Genomic DNA, 17,504 nt, shown 5'->3' with positions numbered 1-17,504 from the left:
CAAAAATCCCAAAAGCCAAAGACGTTCAGTTTACAGCAATATTAAAACAAAGAGCAAATGATCACATTGGCTTGTTAGTTTGAAACATGAATGAACCACTCAGAAATCCCACATTTACAGGTTTTGTTTTTAATGAGAAAATATTCATAATATGTATAGTAGGTGTATAACAGTGAGCCGTACATGTGCTATAAAATAACAAAGCAGAGTATGAGCATACAAGTGGTTAACATAGGAAGAGAGGTTATACTGTATACTGTAATAATAAGGTTGCTTTATCACACACACACACACACACACACACACACGCACACACACACACACACACGCACACACACAGTGTGAGTCCCACACTGAAGCTCAGGCGCTTCTGAAGGCGAAAACAAGCTACCAGCATTTAAAAATGATAAATAAATCATCTTTTCACCAAGAATTCAAACAACAAAAGCATAATAATAATAATAATAATATTAATAAAGCAAACAATTAGAACTCCTCTGCGTGCGCATTTTGTCTGTAGCCATTTCAAAAGTGTTATGTATTTAATGAGAACTCAAAACGGTTTGGGGTTTGATTGAGGGTGAAATGAGAACAGTGTGTGTGTGTGTGTGTGCTTGTGTACATTTTAATAGCACAGTATTACAATGTGTGGCAGCAGCTACAGTACACTAGGGACGAAAAGCCATTTGCTTTTGTTGCTCAAAACTCAAATCGTGCTGCGAATAATAAAGCTTAGAAATACTAGATGCTCAGCTGGCATCCAGAATAGGCCACTGTTAAAACCATCATCCATCACAAAGGATCTTTATTTGTCATTCATACTGAAAACATGTCCGCTTCAGCTCCTCTAAAATCAAATATCTCTCACATGGAAATGCATCAAAATATTATTTTGTTTGTCCCTTAACTCATGTGGCAAAAAAAATCAATCTCATATCAGCATTGGTGACACTGTACCTCCGTTGCAACTGTGGCAATCGGCACTTTCTGCAGCACCACAATAACGTCTCATAAAAAGGGACGCTAGTCCTTTACATACTTCTTTTTTTCATTTTATATATTATCACGTGTAGAAAAACAAGAAAGACAAGGATTGTCTGGAACCAATGTGTGTTTTCTTTTTAGTTTCAGGGGGAAATGGACACATCACATAGGCACGAGTCCTTGGTTTCCCCTTTCGAGAGCATATTAAAATATATAATTAAATAGAGTCAGATAATTTGCACTCAGGATGGAACTGTCCCAATAAATATAATTATAAGTCATTATTGTCGAGGGTTAGTATGTACTGTATGTGTCCCGCGATTCCTTATCTTTTGTGCAACTTTACCTCAGTTTTAATTCTATAGCTTTTATTCAGTGTGTTTGTGAGCAAACAGAAAGATCAGTGCCTGGCTGAAAGACACTCGAACAGGACACGTTGGCAGATGCACTGATATAAACTGTGAGCTGCGGTTTCCCAGGACAATCTTTCTCACCGTCCTCCTGACATCCTAATGCTGAAAAACAAAAAAAAACAAAAAAAAAAACACCAAAAGGGCTTCAATAAACAAGCTAACAAAGACCGAAAAGTAGAACCATTTTTGCTACTTTTCAGTTAAGTGGTTCAATGTCGCCAGGTTCCTCGTCTGAAATCCTCATCTGAAAACAGTCCTGTAGGCTCCAGGGATTATTCCTGTTTCAATTTGTTTTACTCTTTTAATTTGGAAGCTGAACCTTGCTCTCTCTGCACCTGGACAATCCAAAGTAACGCCACACTCATTCTTCATTCATTTAACAAAACAGGAAATCACACACCGTCCTGCAAAATCAAAGCTCACAATATATATAAAACAAACTGACAACCCCAACACGTGAATCTCCCGCTGTTATGTTATTAACATAGAAAATGAACAGACGTTCAGCCTGTAGTTGCGGCCTGTTAATGAAACAGCGCGCTGATAATCGACTGCCTTCTTGCTGCTTGTTGTGTGCTTGTTTCAGGTTAGGAAAGGAGTGTCACTTCATGCACACAATCAGCACTTCTTAAATAGATTTTTTTTTTTAAAGCGTAGAGGCTGACGTTTCTAAATAACAACATTCTGCTTTTTGGTAACACGCTTCATCAATATTTCTCATCAAACTTTATCCTCAGCTCGCAAGGTATAGTTAGATAACACGGCAGTTGCCCCACTGGAATCTCAACATACATTACATGTTCAGCCATATATCAAATAAACAGTCCTACCTCAGTATAATACACGAAACAACTGCTTACATCAGAGAGCACAGGTCAACAAAGCGACGTAGCCAGTAAAGGTAAAATAAGTGATTTTTTTTTTTTTAGAATAGAAAACCCCCGACCCAGCCCTTTCATTAATACACGGTCTGACTGAAGTGACGCAAACATGACCCGCAGTTAGCTTCCCTCTTCCCCATCTGTCCCGTCACTTAATAGACATGAAGTCAGTAGTGTTTTTATAGACAGACGTTCTATCTAATGTGGTTGCGTATTTTCTCTAAGGTCTACTGAGACTGTAGCAATACAGAATAGGAGAAGGTAAAATACATCATACATATCGTGCATCCGACAATTACTGACGGTCTAAGGCAAAGTTGGACCTCGATGCTAGTTTTGCAAACGTCCTCGCTAGCATTCAACAGTTCAAGGACCCTCAAGTCGGCACTTACGATTTAACACAGATGCTTAAGAGGATTGCAAAAGCTCCCACCAACACGTCGTGGGTGTCTTCTGTCTGTGCTGTGGCACAGCAGGACGCAGAAGATACAACTTTACGTGCTCTGAATGTGATGCTTGGGCTCCCGTTTGGTTCAGTGCCTGGAAAACACTGCAGCCTTCCCGCAGCATCATCCAATAAAAGGTCAAAATAATTCTGTAATGACAGAAATTAGGCCCCGCTTTTTTCTCATTCAATGTTTTAGGCCTCGCTTTTTCTCATTTAACGTCATAGCGTCATAGTCACTTTGCACACGCCTGCTCGTCGTTTGCATCTTTTTTTTTTTTTTTTCTTCCCCTGTTGGTAATGAAAACATTTCCACACATTTTGATTTAATTATCAAGCACCCATTTCCAACAAGTCTCAGGCAACCTTTAGATCTCAGCCCATATTTCAATAAGAAAAACGACAGGCAAAGGAAAAATCCTATGAATATTTAGTTCATTCAGCGTCTACCAGCTAGTAAAAACCTTTCATCCCAAATCCATTTCGGGAACAGCGCTCTTAAACCAACAGAAAACCCTTCCAAAGTGTCTCTTGCATCACTGACCTTTTTTTTTTCTCTCTCCAAACTCACCTCAACACTTCAAATGTCTCTTACATACTCAGTTCAGTCTCTTAACATACTGTTGGCCTTCAATCCTCAGGTCAGAAAACCACAACTTGATGCATCTCTTCCATGAGCCCCATTGGTCGGGCTAGCGGGTCATGTGATCATCAGAATACTACAGTAGCAAAATAAATACTGTTTTCCTTTCCCTATCCTCGCTTCATTCTCCTCTTCCTCCTCCTCCTCTCCATTCGGTCCTTTAACTGTCTCTGGAAGGAGCAGTTTACTCCTCCTCCTCCTCCTCCTCCTCCTCCTCCTCTTCCTCCTCCTCCTCCTCTTCTTCTTCCTCTCCTTCCTCGTTGGCGTAGATACCGGCTTCCCACTTCCGCGCCATGTCGCTCTTCCTCCTAGTGACGCGAGTGGCCTCCAGAACCTGTCAATTACAAAACAATCGATCAGACGAGATGCAGGGTCAGAGCAACGCAACAGTTAGCATGAGCCAACTGTTTACTGATAAAATCCATGCTCTTTTCCCCCAGCTCATCAGACATATAATGGACAACACAATCACTCCACACCAGTGACTTTAATTTGGCATGCAGTCCATGTCAAAAACTGAGGGAGCGCTTGGTTAAACCTCCCTGCAGTAAAGGAGTCCTTGAGATGTATCTACCAGAATAAAGCACCAAATGAAGCGCACCTGCAGTATTTGACAATAAAAACAAAAGTCATTGTATTCCATTCCAGGGGAAGTTTCATGCTTCAACACTAGATGTCTTCCATTTGTCATGTTCCCCCCGATCACCGTCCCTCTCACACACTCATGCCGAGACACACACACACACACACACACACACACACAACCACACACAGTTACAAACACGTGAGCACATCTCCACACACAGGAAAGATTTCTTTTTGAGCATGAATCCCCAATGAAGGGGAAGTCGATTGTGGGTAGAAAATGATGGAGATGGAGACTAAATTATTTTCAAAAGCTGAGCCCTACCTAAGTTTCTACTGGAGGAGTCAGTTGATGCTCGCTAATTGCATTTACTGTGACCTCCAGTCGATACATATAGCAACTCAGAAAGGTATACTGTATTTCTTTGAATGAAGCATGCTATAAAAATATTTGATACTTTTATATGTCCTTTTGGTAGAAAGAAATATCACTATCATTCATCTGATGTTTATCACCCAAATTCTTTTGCCATATATATTCTTTTCTAATATTTTAAAGTAGCCCACATCACCTTTTTAATGTTTTTAACTGGCGCTGTACATTTGTTGTATAGGGAGGGCAGGTGCAAAACATTGTGCATGGGGAGGGGAATGGGGGGTTCAAAGGTCACACCAAATTGATGGACAAGCACATGCAGCACCAACACCACAGATCTGAACAGTAATGCAGTGAGACCACGAGCAGACCTGGGATCAGATATAAAACTGTTAAAGTTTTCCCTCACAGGATCCTCCCGATCTAGGCTTTCTAACTAAAATAATACATCCCCATCTTTGTTTTCTGGACCACTTTCATATCTGGGACAGTTTTTTTTGCTGCTGACTCATCTACAACTTAAGACTGTGTTTGAGAACTTTCACTTCTTCGTAAGATGAACTGAGATAATGCTCAAGAACACAAACAGCTTCGGAATGCTCTCCAAATCCCAGGGAATAAACAGTTCTTTCAGTGAGATGTGATACAGACATATTAACCCCCCCCCCCCAAAAGTCAACCGTTACAGAAAGCAGGGATGTATTACTTTTTCTATGACTTTTCAATTGAGTCTGACCCAGGTCTGTCAGTAAAGGCGGTTCGTGGAGTGAACAGGTTCGAGGTGAGACAGATACCTCAGTGGTTACCTCGTTGGCCAACAACAAACGGGCATACTGACCGACCGGCAGGAGAGAAGCGACAGTACAAATAGTCAACACATGTGATGTCATCATGGATAAACAATAACAAGATCAGCAATGACAAAAACAGGTAACAACAACCCTGCTGCAAATTATTAATAATTATATTATATTATTGTATATCCTGAAAAATGCATGATAACTATGAATGCAATGTCATACATTTCCTTTTGCAGAATATGATGTGTTTGTGTAATGTAATGTTACCCTCAGATGTATGTTTTCTTGTATGTGAATGTTAAAGGTGCAGTAGGTAAGACTTAAAACTAACTTTCTGTCATATTTGCTGAAACTGACCCTATGTTTCAGTAGAACTACATGAAGCAGGTAATTAAAAAAAAATTGGGGGAACTCTGGCACCACCTACAGCCTGTAGTGTGATTTGCAAAAATCCACAGCTCCCTGTTCAGATGCACCAATCACGGCCAGGGGGGTGTGTGTCTAACTGTGTGTCAATCGCTACATTTACAATCCTACCTACGGCACCTTTAAGTGTTGGTGCATATGATTTGGAAAAATCGGTGGAGAAGTGAAACTGTTGTCTGTGACATTTTCTGGTTGTCACTTTCTTTCCATCATGTAAGCCAAAGGGCTTCGTAGACTTTTGTTTCAGCAGATAACTCTGCCAAAAAAAAAATGCCACGTTTCTTTATTAAGAAGAAGTATTGAAATACTTCTTCTTAATAAAGAAACCTGGCATTAAAAGACATATTCAGATACAAAACAAACGAGTAAAGATGGAGTCAGGACAGAAATCCCCCAGCGTCTGTGACTTAATTTCAATTTCAGTTCCTGCTTTAGGCTGGTAAATTCCCATTGCGGTTATACAATATTAGCTCGTGCCAACAGGACATGAAAGGAAGCATTCAACCATGTTGGCATTACTCAATCCCAGTGAACCACGGGAGCCAAACAAGCATGTAATGTGTGATGAGCTGGCTGCATCACCTTTCTGCTACTGTCACTCACTGAGAGACATTTTGGCACCTTGGTTGCATATTTTCAAAAACAACTTCTACTTTTATTTATTTAGAATGGGATTTTTTATTTTTAAATTTAGCACCAACCAACATCTTTATATTTATACTAGCTGATGGTCAAGTATTATCTGTGCAAAAATGCATTTGTTGTTTTGTTTTGTTAAAAACGAGTCTCTTCTCTATGCTAATCTTGTTTTTCCAGGTTCAAATACTCACACTGTTGTCCTCTAGCTTCTCCCTCCTTTTCACTTTGTGTGTTTCATAGTCTTCCATAAGCGTCTGCATGAAGTTTTTGGGTCGTCCTCCAGAGTCCTCGCTGCCGGCGTCAGACAGGGCTCCTTCTGAAGGTGAGGGTGAGACGGGCGGTGCAGGTCGCACTTTCTCGATCTTTCCTGTACATTAAAGAAAAACACAGGGAGTTAGACACGTTTTTTTAAATTACACCAAGCACAAGTGGTTTACTGAAGCAATATTTCATTGTAACTTATAACGTATGTACAAGAAGGTTTTTTTTTTAAGGTTTTTAGTTCTAGTGCAACAACAACAACCTACAGCAGTCTCATACAGAGACCAATGAGAAACAGCGGTACAGTCGTGACTAACCTGGGGCTGTCTTCGCTGTGAGTGTGAGTCTAGCTGGCAGGCTGTTGCTCTTCATCTTATCTGCTGGGGAGATCTTGGTTTGCCGCGTGCCCGTCCTCACGGGCCCGAGACTGTTGCTGGAAGCGTTGCTGGGGCGGGCAATAACCACAGGCTGCTCCTTCCTCTGTTTCTTCAGCTCCTCCTCCCTCTGCTGAGCTGCTCGGATCTCCTCTTCGATCATGGACAGAGTTCGCTGCTTGTTGGAGCGCAGGCGGAATGGCCCGCTGGCGGCCTCCGTGTCGGGGCCTCGTGCTGCTGCGGCCGTGCTGCGCAGTTCAGCCGCCTCGGAGTATTTACTGAAGTAGCTGAACTCTGGTTTCTCCGGGCTTGGGGGAGAAGGGGGACGGTAGACCGGGGTCGGCCTGGGAACTGGAGCTGCCGCGGCAGAGGCAGGGGCCGGAGCCGGGGCGGAGGAGGCGAGGGCTCTGGCGTAAGAGGACTGGATTTTGATCCTGGGGCCTCCATCTCTGGGCCTCTGGGGTGGCGAGATGGGCTGAGAAGGCGGCGGAGAAGGCGTCTGGAGCTGTGTTCGCTGTGCTGGACTGGAGGGCTGCTGCTGCTGCTGCTGCTGCTGCAGAGCGTGTTGTGATTCTGAAGGCTTCTCTTCGGAAACAACTCTTACTTCTGGCACTCTGTCTGGCTGAGGGGACAGGCTGGATGGAGCAGGACTGGTGGACACAGGCGATTGGAGGCTGGGAGCTCCGCTCGAAGACACAGGAGAGGAGGAAACTGGCACTGGGCTACTTGAAGAAGCCGAGGATGGAGACACAGGGGCGCTCAGTTGTGAAGAATTTAAGTCCGAAGGCTGCCACTCCTCTCCATCCTGAGCTGCCAGGGCATTTTGGATAGCATTTTGGACAAGTACCCCTGCGTGGTAGTCCAGCTCCTCTTCTGTTGGACTGCCACTGGTCTGCCCATTGACTGGCGTGGTGGGCTGGGGGGTAGGCGGTGACACCGGGGTAAGTGGCAACGGGGTAGGTGGTAGCGAAGCCCCGCTGTCGGAAACGTTATCCAAGCTAAACACCGTAGTGTCCTGAGAACGTACAGATGACTCATCTAATCCTGAGTCGGACTCCTCTGGGTGAAAACCTGGATGGAAATGGTGCTTCCCTTCCTCCTCGTCAGGCAGGATTGTCATTACAGCTCGTGCACGAGTAAATTCTGCTGCAGTCCCTTCATCGCACCAGGCCACGTGACCCTCCCCGGTTTCTGCAACGATGTCTCCGCTCCCCTGGCTGCCTCTAGTCATGGATTTCGAAAAGGGTTTGGCGGAGTAGATGTGAGGAGCTACGTCCCTCTTGGTTGCCTCCCCTTGCAGAAACTGCCTCCTGGCAGACGAGAAGTTGATCTGCTCCTCCACAATGTCCTCCTTCCTGTTTAGATCCGGGTCAAAGGTCACCATTGTGGGAGGACCTGACACCTGGGGCTGCAAATAGAGAGGACATGGGAGGACAGAATACAGAGGAGATAAGAAAAGAAAGGTGAGACCCTAGTGTAACAACAACACTGTTAGATTGTAGTGCAAATCATTTTCATATCCCGCATCATTAGTCTTGTGTGTGTGTGTGTGTGTGTGTGTGTGTGTGTGTGTGTGTTACCTGTGAGTATGTATAAGTATGTTTCTGCTGTTTCCTCTCCTGGTATTTCTTGAGGGACTCAAGCTGCTCTGCATCCAGCTGTTCTTCCAAAGGAACCTTGAATGAACGAATGAATGAACCAACCAAAAAAAAATCAGTCAGTCAAGTTGGTCAGGAAGTTGATTGAGGTAACATAAAAATAAAAACAAATATTAAGTGGGAGGCTACCTCCTGAGGAGGGTTCCACCAGCGGTTGGCGATCCCAGGGTTTTTCTTCACGGCCTGGTCTTTGATCAGCTCCTGACGCTCACGCTCCAGCTCCTGTACCTGAGAGAAGAGAATTCCCAATCATTTTTACTACAGCATTAGCTTTTAATCACATTAGCTGACAGAGATAGACAGAAACATATGCACATTAAAGGTGCAGTAGGTAAGACTTATAAAACTAACTTTCTGTCATATTTGCTGAAACTGACCCTATGTTCACTGCGTGTCAATCACTGCTCATGCACACACATTCATTCTCCCTTGTGGGGGGAGGGGCTTAGGAGACCGTTTTGGGCTTTAGCGGAAAGGGGGGAGGGACTGAGAAGTTGTCGATGTTCAAATTTTTGGGCTAAGTCCTGGATCTTCACAATCTTACCTACAGCACCTTTAAGTAGCCTATATATATATATTCAGTAAAGTCCTGTTAGCAGGCGAAACAAGAATGCTTTCCATTGCCTCACCAATCCGTTGTTATGCCATTGAGCAAGCCATGTAATACCCAAGGTAGATCAGAGGATCTCACAGTGGGACTCGACTGTAAAGGATTGTGTTTTATTTTTTAGTGGTTGATTTTAAAATAGTGGAAAGTTCCCACTGGTCATCACTCTTTCCTTATCTCTGATGAAAATGTGAACCACAGTTAACCTTTTGGACACTACTTTCGCATCATGTGCTCGTGTTACTCAGGGTTAACTTATGACACACTTTCATTTTCAAAATTGCTTCCTTTTAGGATGTAATTTCTTAATTTCATGATTTGTGTGTGTTGTGGTAAGTACAGTATACCCTGTGACTTTGGTCATACCATTGTAGATGAAGAAAGTACTAACATATAACTTAATACTGTACCTTTTTGTGCATTTTTAACTCAACACTCTGGGAATATTTCCACACGTTTTCATATTTTTCAGACCTTTGTTTTAATGCCGAGGCTGGATAATCAAAAACCTTCTGAGAGTAAAAAAAAAAAAAAACTTTCTAGTCAACTTTCAGTTAAAGTCAGGAATATAATTTTCTCTTAAAAGTCTTATTTAGCGTACCAAGAAGAAATATACAAAAGAGTTCAGCTATTATATGGTTTTCCTTTGAGATAAACATCTGGAGGACGTATTCATATACGATAAATCATTCATTTTAGGCTGAACATTTTATGTTTTAGCTTACCTTGTCATAATTTAGCTGGCTTTATAGCTGCATGTGTTTCATGCAAGCAGTTTAGACTTTTTGACAAAAGGCAATAATTATGCTTGTTTACATTATGGTCATTTGGTAGGACTTAAGCGTTATTTATACTTCTGCGTAAAATCTACGCTGTGGCTACGTACGTAGGTACCTCCGCGTACCTACGTACGTAGCCACAGCTGTGTCTCCGCACACAGCGTGGCGACGCACGTCGTCTCTTGGCAGCGTTGCATTTCCCCCTAATCATTTCCTGGTTCTCCTTCTCCATGAACCAAATGAAATCAAGGAGAGGGTTAACGTTTCCCGCTGTGATCAGAAAGCACAGGGGAGACACTTTTTTTCTCTCACTATGACTCTAGAGTCGCTACTCACTCTGAAGCTAATCACCGTCACTCTCTCACTTCTCTCTCGCTCTATCACACACACACACACACACACACACACACACACGCCGGCTCGACGCACTACCAACGCACAGGTATAAACTTCAGGCCACTTACGCAGGCTGCAGTGAAAACTCTGCGTGGAGCCTCCGCAGGACCATAAGTCACGCTTTACTCAAGAATACTGGAATGTTCTTACATTTCCGAGCCCTCCTCAGACCTCTTATTACTAACACTACAATACAGATAAGATTCACAATAACATTACTTCTGCGTTGTTTTTGGAATACTGTGTGTCTGAATGCTGCATGTGTTACAGCTGATAAAGTACACACTGTATTCTAACAGCCATTTACCTCCCCTGAGGGCCGCCTCCTCGTCACCCTGACCTGCTGCTCCTCTCCAGGAGTGAAGAGTTTGGCTGGCCGTCTCTCCTCCTGAAAAGCTCTCAGCTCAAACTTCGCCCTGCCGCTCGCCGACTCCTCTCCCTGCACATGGCCGTTGGTCCTCACAGCAGAGTCCTCCTGGTACAGGAACATGGTTTGTCTCTGCCCCTCCACAACGACTGATCCGTGATCGCTGGGAGACGAGGCCGACACGCAGACAGAAGGACGGTTTCCATCGATGGTGATTGATTCGGCGTGTTCTGGCGGAGAAGTGTTTCCGTTGGTGGGTGTTTCGGAAGCGGCGTCTAAAACCTGGTCCAAGTAGCGGATCTCCTGTAGACGCAGCAGACAATCAAATTGCTGTTGTGTACAACTATTGTACTATAATGTTCATCAAACTCCTCCTGGTATTATATTAAGGGGAAACAATGCACATGAGATGATAAGCCATTTAACAATACAGCACGTGATACTTTTATTTACTTTTATCATAATAAATGACAATAAATATACATTTCTGGACACCCAGATGCTATATAATAAACCAATTGAAGGCTAGTATGTACATATGCCAAATTACTGTAATTTAGCCAGCTGTAGCTGTATGTCCAGGCTAATGTTTCTCATATTGCTGAGAAAAAAAGTGACAGAAATCAAGAAAATCTAAACTATTTCCTAAGACCACTCAGCCCAACATAAATTGGCAGGTCAAAGTTGTTGTTGGTAAACTAAAGTTAATTAAACAAGTGAAAATGTGAGCTGCATACCTGCACCACCTCGCTGTCAGAAGCCTCTACTTTCACCCCAACTGTATTGTGGGCTCGGTTACTGGGGCTGCTGAGGCAGCCATGTTGGATTTGCTGGCTCTCCAGTTCCATGGTCGCAGGCCTGTCGGTGATAACGCTGACCGATTCCTGGAAACTGACACTCTTCAGGGCTCGCTCTCGTGGAATTGTGTCACTGACATCCTCGGCTGCCCGCCATGATCTCTGTGTCAAGAAACAAGCAACGACACAATGTTCAGGGATACTGTATGGAGAGGCTGTACGCTGTACACTTGCATAAAAACAATGTATGCTTAAAGTAGTGGTTAAAAGAGAAAGTGTTGCACTTTTTCTTAGAGATCAGACTCTTTCTAATCACACACACACACACACACACACGCACACACATACATCTGTCTGTCTGCATTGCAGTAGTAGTGTGTTCTGACTGGTTCACACCACTAGGGGGCACCGACTGCCATTCTGCTGCTTAATGACAGCAAAAACATAACAGTCTTCCATAAAAAAACTGAAATCCATTGTATCTTTGTTCAAAGACCTTCACAGTTCTGTGAATGAATCAGTGTGCTGAATACTTGGCAAATAGTTTAAATACAGTAACTCTTCCTGCTCCATATTTTATCTGATACTCTATTATACAACAGACAAACGGACAGGTGGGATGTCAGTTTATTACTTTTATAGTTTAAGTAGGGAAGTATCTTGAGCTTTTACGACTGTGGGTGGGGATGGGCAAAACGGTATGATTCTCTGCACAGCATGTGTCGATTGTATCGTGTTATGGCATCGCTCAAAACTTTAACATTATATTTGTTCTGCATAGAATAATAATTTCTCAGAAGTGTATCACAGTCATGGGATTTGTCAGATACTTGAGGTTTGGCAGCTCAGCCCAGAACAGACCTCAGCTGTTCACAGAGCAGCATCACTGCTGGGTTTTTGGATTAAGTGCCTGCCTCGGGGCCACATCATCAATGCCTAAATTCCCCTGCTGAGTTGGTCGCACAGCCTGTAGAAACTGGTGTACAACTGCTAGATGACGAAATAAGTTGTCGAAATGTATTAAAATGTCCCTCCCTTATGAAGCAATAATCACCGCTTCATGCAATACTGTGATGTGACATTAATTGTCAGTTTTTTGGGGACTTTGACTTTGACCCCCCCTCCCACCCCCCCATACTTTACCACCACATTAATTAACTTACCAACTGTGTTGGCACTTCACTGACTTCTTATTTAAATATACAAATGGGGGTTGAGTATCTGGTTAAAGGACACATTGGTAGACACATTGGCATGCAGGGAGTTAAAACCTGTGACCTTCTGTATTTGTGAACCATCCATCCGACACATTCCAGATCCACTGTTAGCATTTACACACTCCTGTCTTTACTGACCTGTCTGTTTCTACAGAGGCCACTAACAAACAAACTCTATTTGCTTCCTGGTTTACTGCCTTGTACCAAGTACACCTCTGTTCTGAAGATGTGTTTACTCCCATGAGGGGTTGTTGACCCCCGTTTTTGTAACGTGTCAGAGTGTGTGCGTTGGGATTTAATGAGGAGGACCATTTCAGTGAATTGGTCAGCTCACATTTTGTACACCTAAGTACTCCCATTAAATGATATCCATGGGATTTTTTTACTGATGTGAACCCCCTATGATATGCGATGTCTGACTTAGTATCAACATAAACAGGGCAGCCTAGCTTTGAATCTGGATCTTTTTCTCTTCCTTATCTAGTCCTCTTTCTCTTCTCCCCCTCATCCTCTCTCTCTCTTTCTCTGCGCCTTCTCCTTCCTCTCTTGGTTCCTCTCTCCTCTCTGGGATCTGGTCAGTGAAACATAATAGATTATAACACCCTGCCTCTCCTCCTTCTCTTGTCTATACCGAAGCAACACTCTCCTCCTCGCTCCATTCTTCAGTCCTCTTTCCTCCTCCTTCCTATACTCATGTCTCCCGTTTCTACTGTGAGAAAAACTTTTTTTTTCTCCGAGGGCTTTGTTGACCCATCTGGCTCAGTCACATGCTTAGGCTGTCTCGTGTGTGATATATATATAAATCAGAATACAAACATTTTCTGAAAGGAATGTCTCACACATTTCTAATTCAAGGCTAGGGATGTAACAATCTGGGACATTTTTTAATGTAAAACATTCCTTTTGATACTACTGTGTCAGAAGTGAAATATCAATTAAATGATAGAAAAGAAGAAAGAACACACTAATACAGACAGTTTGTATCTCTGGGAGGTGAAGTGTAACAAGAGCTCTGTGAGGCTGTACTAGACAGTAGAGATTTTAGCTAAATGCTAATATCAGCATGCTAACATTCAACAATGAAGGTGCTATAATGATGATGCCAAGCAGGCAAATTTTTTTTTCCTTTCATCTTCAGTTTCTACTTAAGCAACTCAAATGATTCTTCACCCAGTAAATGATATTAGCGGGCCATGTGAGGACCACATGTTACTTCTATACACACACTCACTTAGACCAGGTCTTCTGTCTTGTTACACTTGACCTAGTCTCGCATTGCCAGACCTTCCTCCACAGCACTGCGGAGGAGGGTCTGGCAAGTCCACACGGCATTCCAGGATGGGAGAAAAACATGCTTTGGTTTATTGGCATTTCTTTAAACCAATCACAATCGTCGGTGCTAAACGCCAGACGGAGCCACGGTGCCGCTGCAAAATAGCCACGGGAAGGAACTTGTTTTGGTCATGCAACAGAAAACTCATCTAGCTTGCTGTCTGGATTTACCTTGCAGAGATCTGAGGAGCAGTTAACCTTAGTCCTCATAAATTTAAAATTACAACACAAATGAAGCGGAAGGTAACGGACATCCAGCAGAAAAGAGTGACATCAGGCGGAATTTCCGGCAGCAACAGACCAATCCCGGAAGAGGAACATCGTGGATACACTACACTTGACCCATTGTATGGACTGTGTGCAGGAATGTGTGTGTGCAAGGTTATAATAGTTTTGAATTTTGAATTATTCTTTTTTTTTTGACATTTTCATTTTAGTTTTAGTTCGTTTTCAGAGTGTGTTTGCTAGTTTTAGTTTAGTTTCAGGTTTTCAGAACGGTTTAGTTTTTATAGATTTAGTTTGCAGCACAGCGCCATCTCCTGGGATCTCAAGTCCATCAATTTCTGTTGTTCAATGTCTCGAGAGTTGACAGAAATTGACGGTGTCTTTTTTTATTTTTTTCGGTAGTGAAATATAGCTACAAAACAAAAAGTGAAAATAATTTATGTTCACTTTTTTATTTTCTCTTTCAATATCGTTTTAGTTTAGTTGTCAGTTTAGTTTTTGTTTTGTTTAGTTTCATTTTAATACAAATATTTTTTACTGCTTATTTTTGTTTTTGTTTCACTTTTAATTTACTATAATAACCCTGGTGTGTAAGAGTGTGTGTCCAGCAGGCAGGACAGTGGGGGAGGATATCCTGTTACTGCCTCAGGGAAACAGTACTATAGTACAGGAATGTCTCATATGCAATGCTATTCTGTTACACACAAACACACACTCTGTGTGTGTGTGTGTGTGCACTTTGTGCAGCAGTGCATGACAGTATGAGCGTGGTCTTATAAGTGTGTGTATTCGGAGTTGTGTATTCACATGTGTGTTTCTGACTCCCATTGAGGTGAACTGACATTCCAGGCATAACTAGCTGTCCTCAAGGCTCGGACTTTAATACTTGTGATGAGGGACACTGTTCACCCTGGCTGGCCAGTGTGTGTGTGTGTGTGTGTGTGTGTGTGTGTTTGTGTGTGTGTACGTGTGGTTAGAAGTCTTGTAAATGTAATGAAAAAGCTTTAATGTTCATGGTTTGTTTGACTGTCTGAAAACATGAGAATGTTCTATTACTCTGGGGACAGCAGTTACATTTCCATTAGCATGTAAATACACATACATGTCTATTTAACAGTTACATAAATGTGAACTATAGTGTTTAATAGTCACACCCTCACCACCATGACGTGTCAGCTGTGTTTGTGCTTTGACTTTTTCCTAAAAAGGATAGAAAGTGAAGGAAAATCCTCCAAAGTGAAGACCTTTTTACCAGCTTTGCCAAATTCACGGATCTATTTTAGGGCAAAGACGTGGCTTGAGAGAAATGAATCAGTATTAGGTTGATTTAAATTTGCATGACAAGCCAAGCTCAGTCAAATCAGAAAAAAATGATTATCTTGGTAAGGGTGACTTTAGGGTTAGTTAAGATTAAGGTATTATTTTATGGCTTAGATTTGGTCTTAAAGCTACATTTAGGTTGCTAAAATATATTAACCCAGGAGTAACGGTTAGTCATGACAAGTAATAGTAATACAATCATGTGTCAGCTAACTATTACTGTCTTATGCTCTGACTAAATCCTGTCTCATTCTCCGCCTGTCGCCATTCACATCACATCTGGAAATGCTTACGCTCTGACCGTGACAGTACACAAAAATCACACACACACACACACACACACACACACACACACACACACACACACACACACACACACACACTCAGCTGCATGCCTGAGACGATGGGGGGTTTACCAGAACATGTATACAACCCGAATACTCCCTGACGGGAAGTAAACACACAACCTTGACGTCTCTCACAAACCCATTTTCCATGCCTTTAATATCGCGTCATAGGCTTCTATTAGCATGCACCTCAGCCAGAACACATGGCAAATGTTAAATGATAACTTGATGACGTCCTCAAACAGACATGCGCGCGCACACACACACACACACACACACACACACACACACACACACACACACACACACACACACACACACACACACACACACACACACACACACACACACACACACACACACACAGCTCCTGGTAACCCGGTGCAGTCAGCGTTCCCGGCTCTGTTTCCTGGCTAAATATGATCCTGTATAGTAACTGGAGCCCGCTGCTGGTTAGCATGGTGTTCTCAGATAAAACAGTCTGGATTGTGAACCCAGGCCAAACAGTGCTATCGGGTACATATTAATGATTTCAGTCAGTCTCCGCTTAAGACAATTTGGAGGTGTTGAAGAGTCATTACGAGTCATACGTCACTGACAAACTAAACGCGGCTAAACAGACACATAGTGGGTAACAGGCAAGCCACATTAATAGAGAGACAGGTGGGCTGACTGAAGGAGCATAAAACACAGAGAGGACTCAATGAGATTGTCAGGCCAAAGTGGGCAGTTCAGTTCTCACATTATGTTGTAACATCTGCATAACCTTCACTGCAACAGATTCTCAAGTTTGACATCAATACTTAATCTAATACAAAACACATGTATGTATGTGTGTGTGTATTCTGACACTTCCTCCCCTTTTCCTTTACAGTATTCCAGTTCCTGTTTGTCCTCTGTAGCCAACATCTCATGTCATTTTAGTTTGTACAACATATTTGGTGTTCTCATTGACTAAAATACAGCTTAAAATACAGAAGTTCCATAAAATTACGTCGTACGACCCCAAAAAGTGAAATAGGGTTGGTACTCACCTGCTGCTCTTATAAGTAATATTAGTCTATTTCAGTGACATTTGTAAATCCATGGTGTAATTTTTAAAAGCAAGCTTCCTTAAGTTTCGTAACATTACAATATTTCCTATTTCTTTTAATAAGCTTTATCCTTTTTCCTATTTAGCTCTGTTCCCTTCAGTCCAGCCTTGCTCCGTCCTGTTCCAGATAGTGGGAGTGCCGGACTTTTCCCTGGCCAAGCCTTTTCCTCCTCTTCTTCTCCTCCTTTTCCTCCCCTCCCGTCTCTTTCCTCTCCTCCACAAAGCCTCTCCTTTCTCAGTAACATTCCTGCCGGCTGCTCGGTAAGCTGTGATGTCATGGGCTGAGTGTGTGTATGTATGTGTGTGTTCCTCCAGATGGATCCACAAAATCCCTTCTGTGCAGGCCCTCATACAAACACACACACACACACCAAAAACATCCACCCTGTGGCTCCCCACTCCTCCCTTCCTGTGTAAGACCGAGCAATTGCTTTCCCCACTCCACGCATATGTCGCGCGCCCCCTTTCCCTTTAACCTACAGTCTGTCAAATTCCGAGGGGACAGAGCGAGAGAGGCAGGCAGAGAGGCGATAATGAAG

At 42.9% G+C, this 17,504-nt stretch overlaps 1 protein-coding gene across 2 annotated transcripts in view; it reads right to left on the bottom strand.

The window, feature by feature from the left end:
* Positions 1-113: 113 nt before the first annotated feature.
* palm2akap2 (PALM2 and AKAP2 fusion) overlaps positions 114-17,504 on the bottom strand; it is an 89,835-nt gene continuing 72,444 nt past the window's right edge. Inside the window, exons 10-17 of one of the 2 annotated variants that reach the window (XM_028600834.1) lie at positions 11,372-11,593; positions 10,575-10,937; positions 8,615-8,713; positions 8,408-8,503; positions 6,771-8,235; positions 6,384-6,559; positions 5,122-5,160; positions 114-3,700 (exon numbers count right to left, since the gene is read on the bottom strand). In XM_028600834.1, the coding sequence (XP_028456635.1) occupies positions 3,551-3,700; positions 5,122-5,160; positions 6,384-6,559; positions 6,771-8,235; positions 8,408-8,503; positions 8,615-8,713; positions 10,575-10,937; positions 11,372-11,593 (2,610 nt within the window). In that variant the 3' untranslated portion in view covers positions 114-3,550. The remainder of the gene's footprint in view (positions 3,701-5,121; positions 5,161-6,383; positions 6,560-6,770; positions 8,236-8,407; positions 8,504-8,614; positions 8,714-10,574; positions 10,938-11,371; positions 11,594-17,504) is intronic. The other variant, XM_028600835.1, reaches the window with a different exon arrangement.

Source organism: Perca flavescens, chromosome 16 (assembly GCF_004354835.1).
Source record: "Perca flavescens isolate YP-PL-M2 chromosome 16, PFLA_1.0, whole genome shotgun sequence".
NCBI lineage: Eukaryota > Metazoa > Chordata > Actinopteri > Perciformes > Percidae > Perca > Perca flavescens.
The sequence above is the reverse complement of the archived record's forward strand: the minus strand, read 5'-3'. Positions and strand labels throughout refer to the sequence as shown.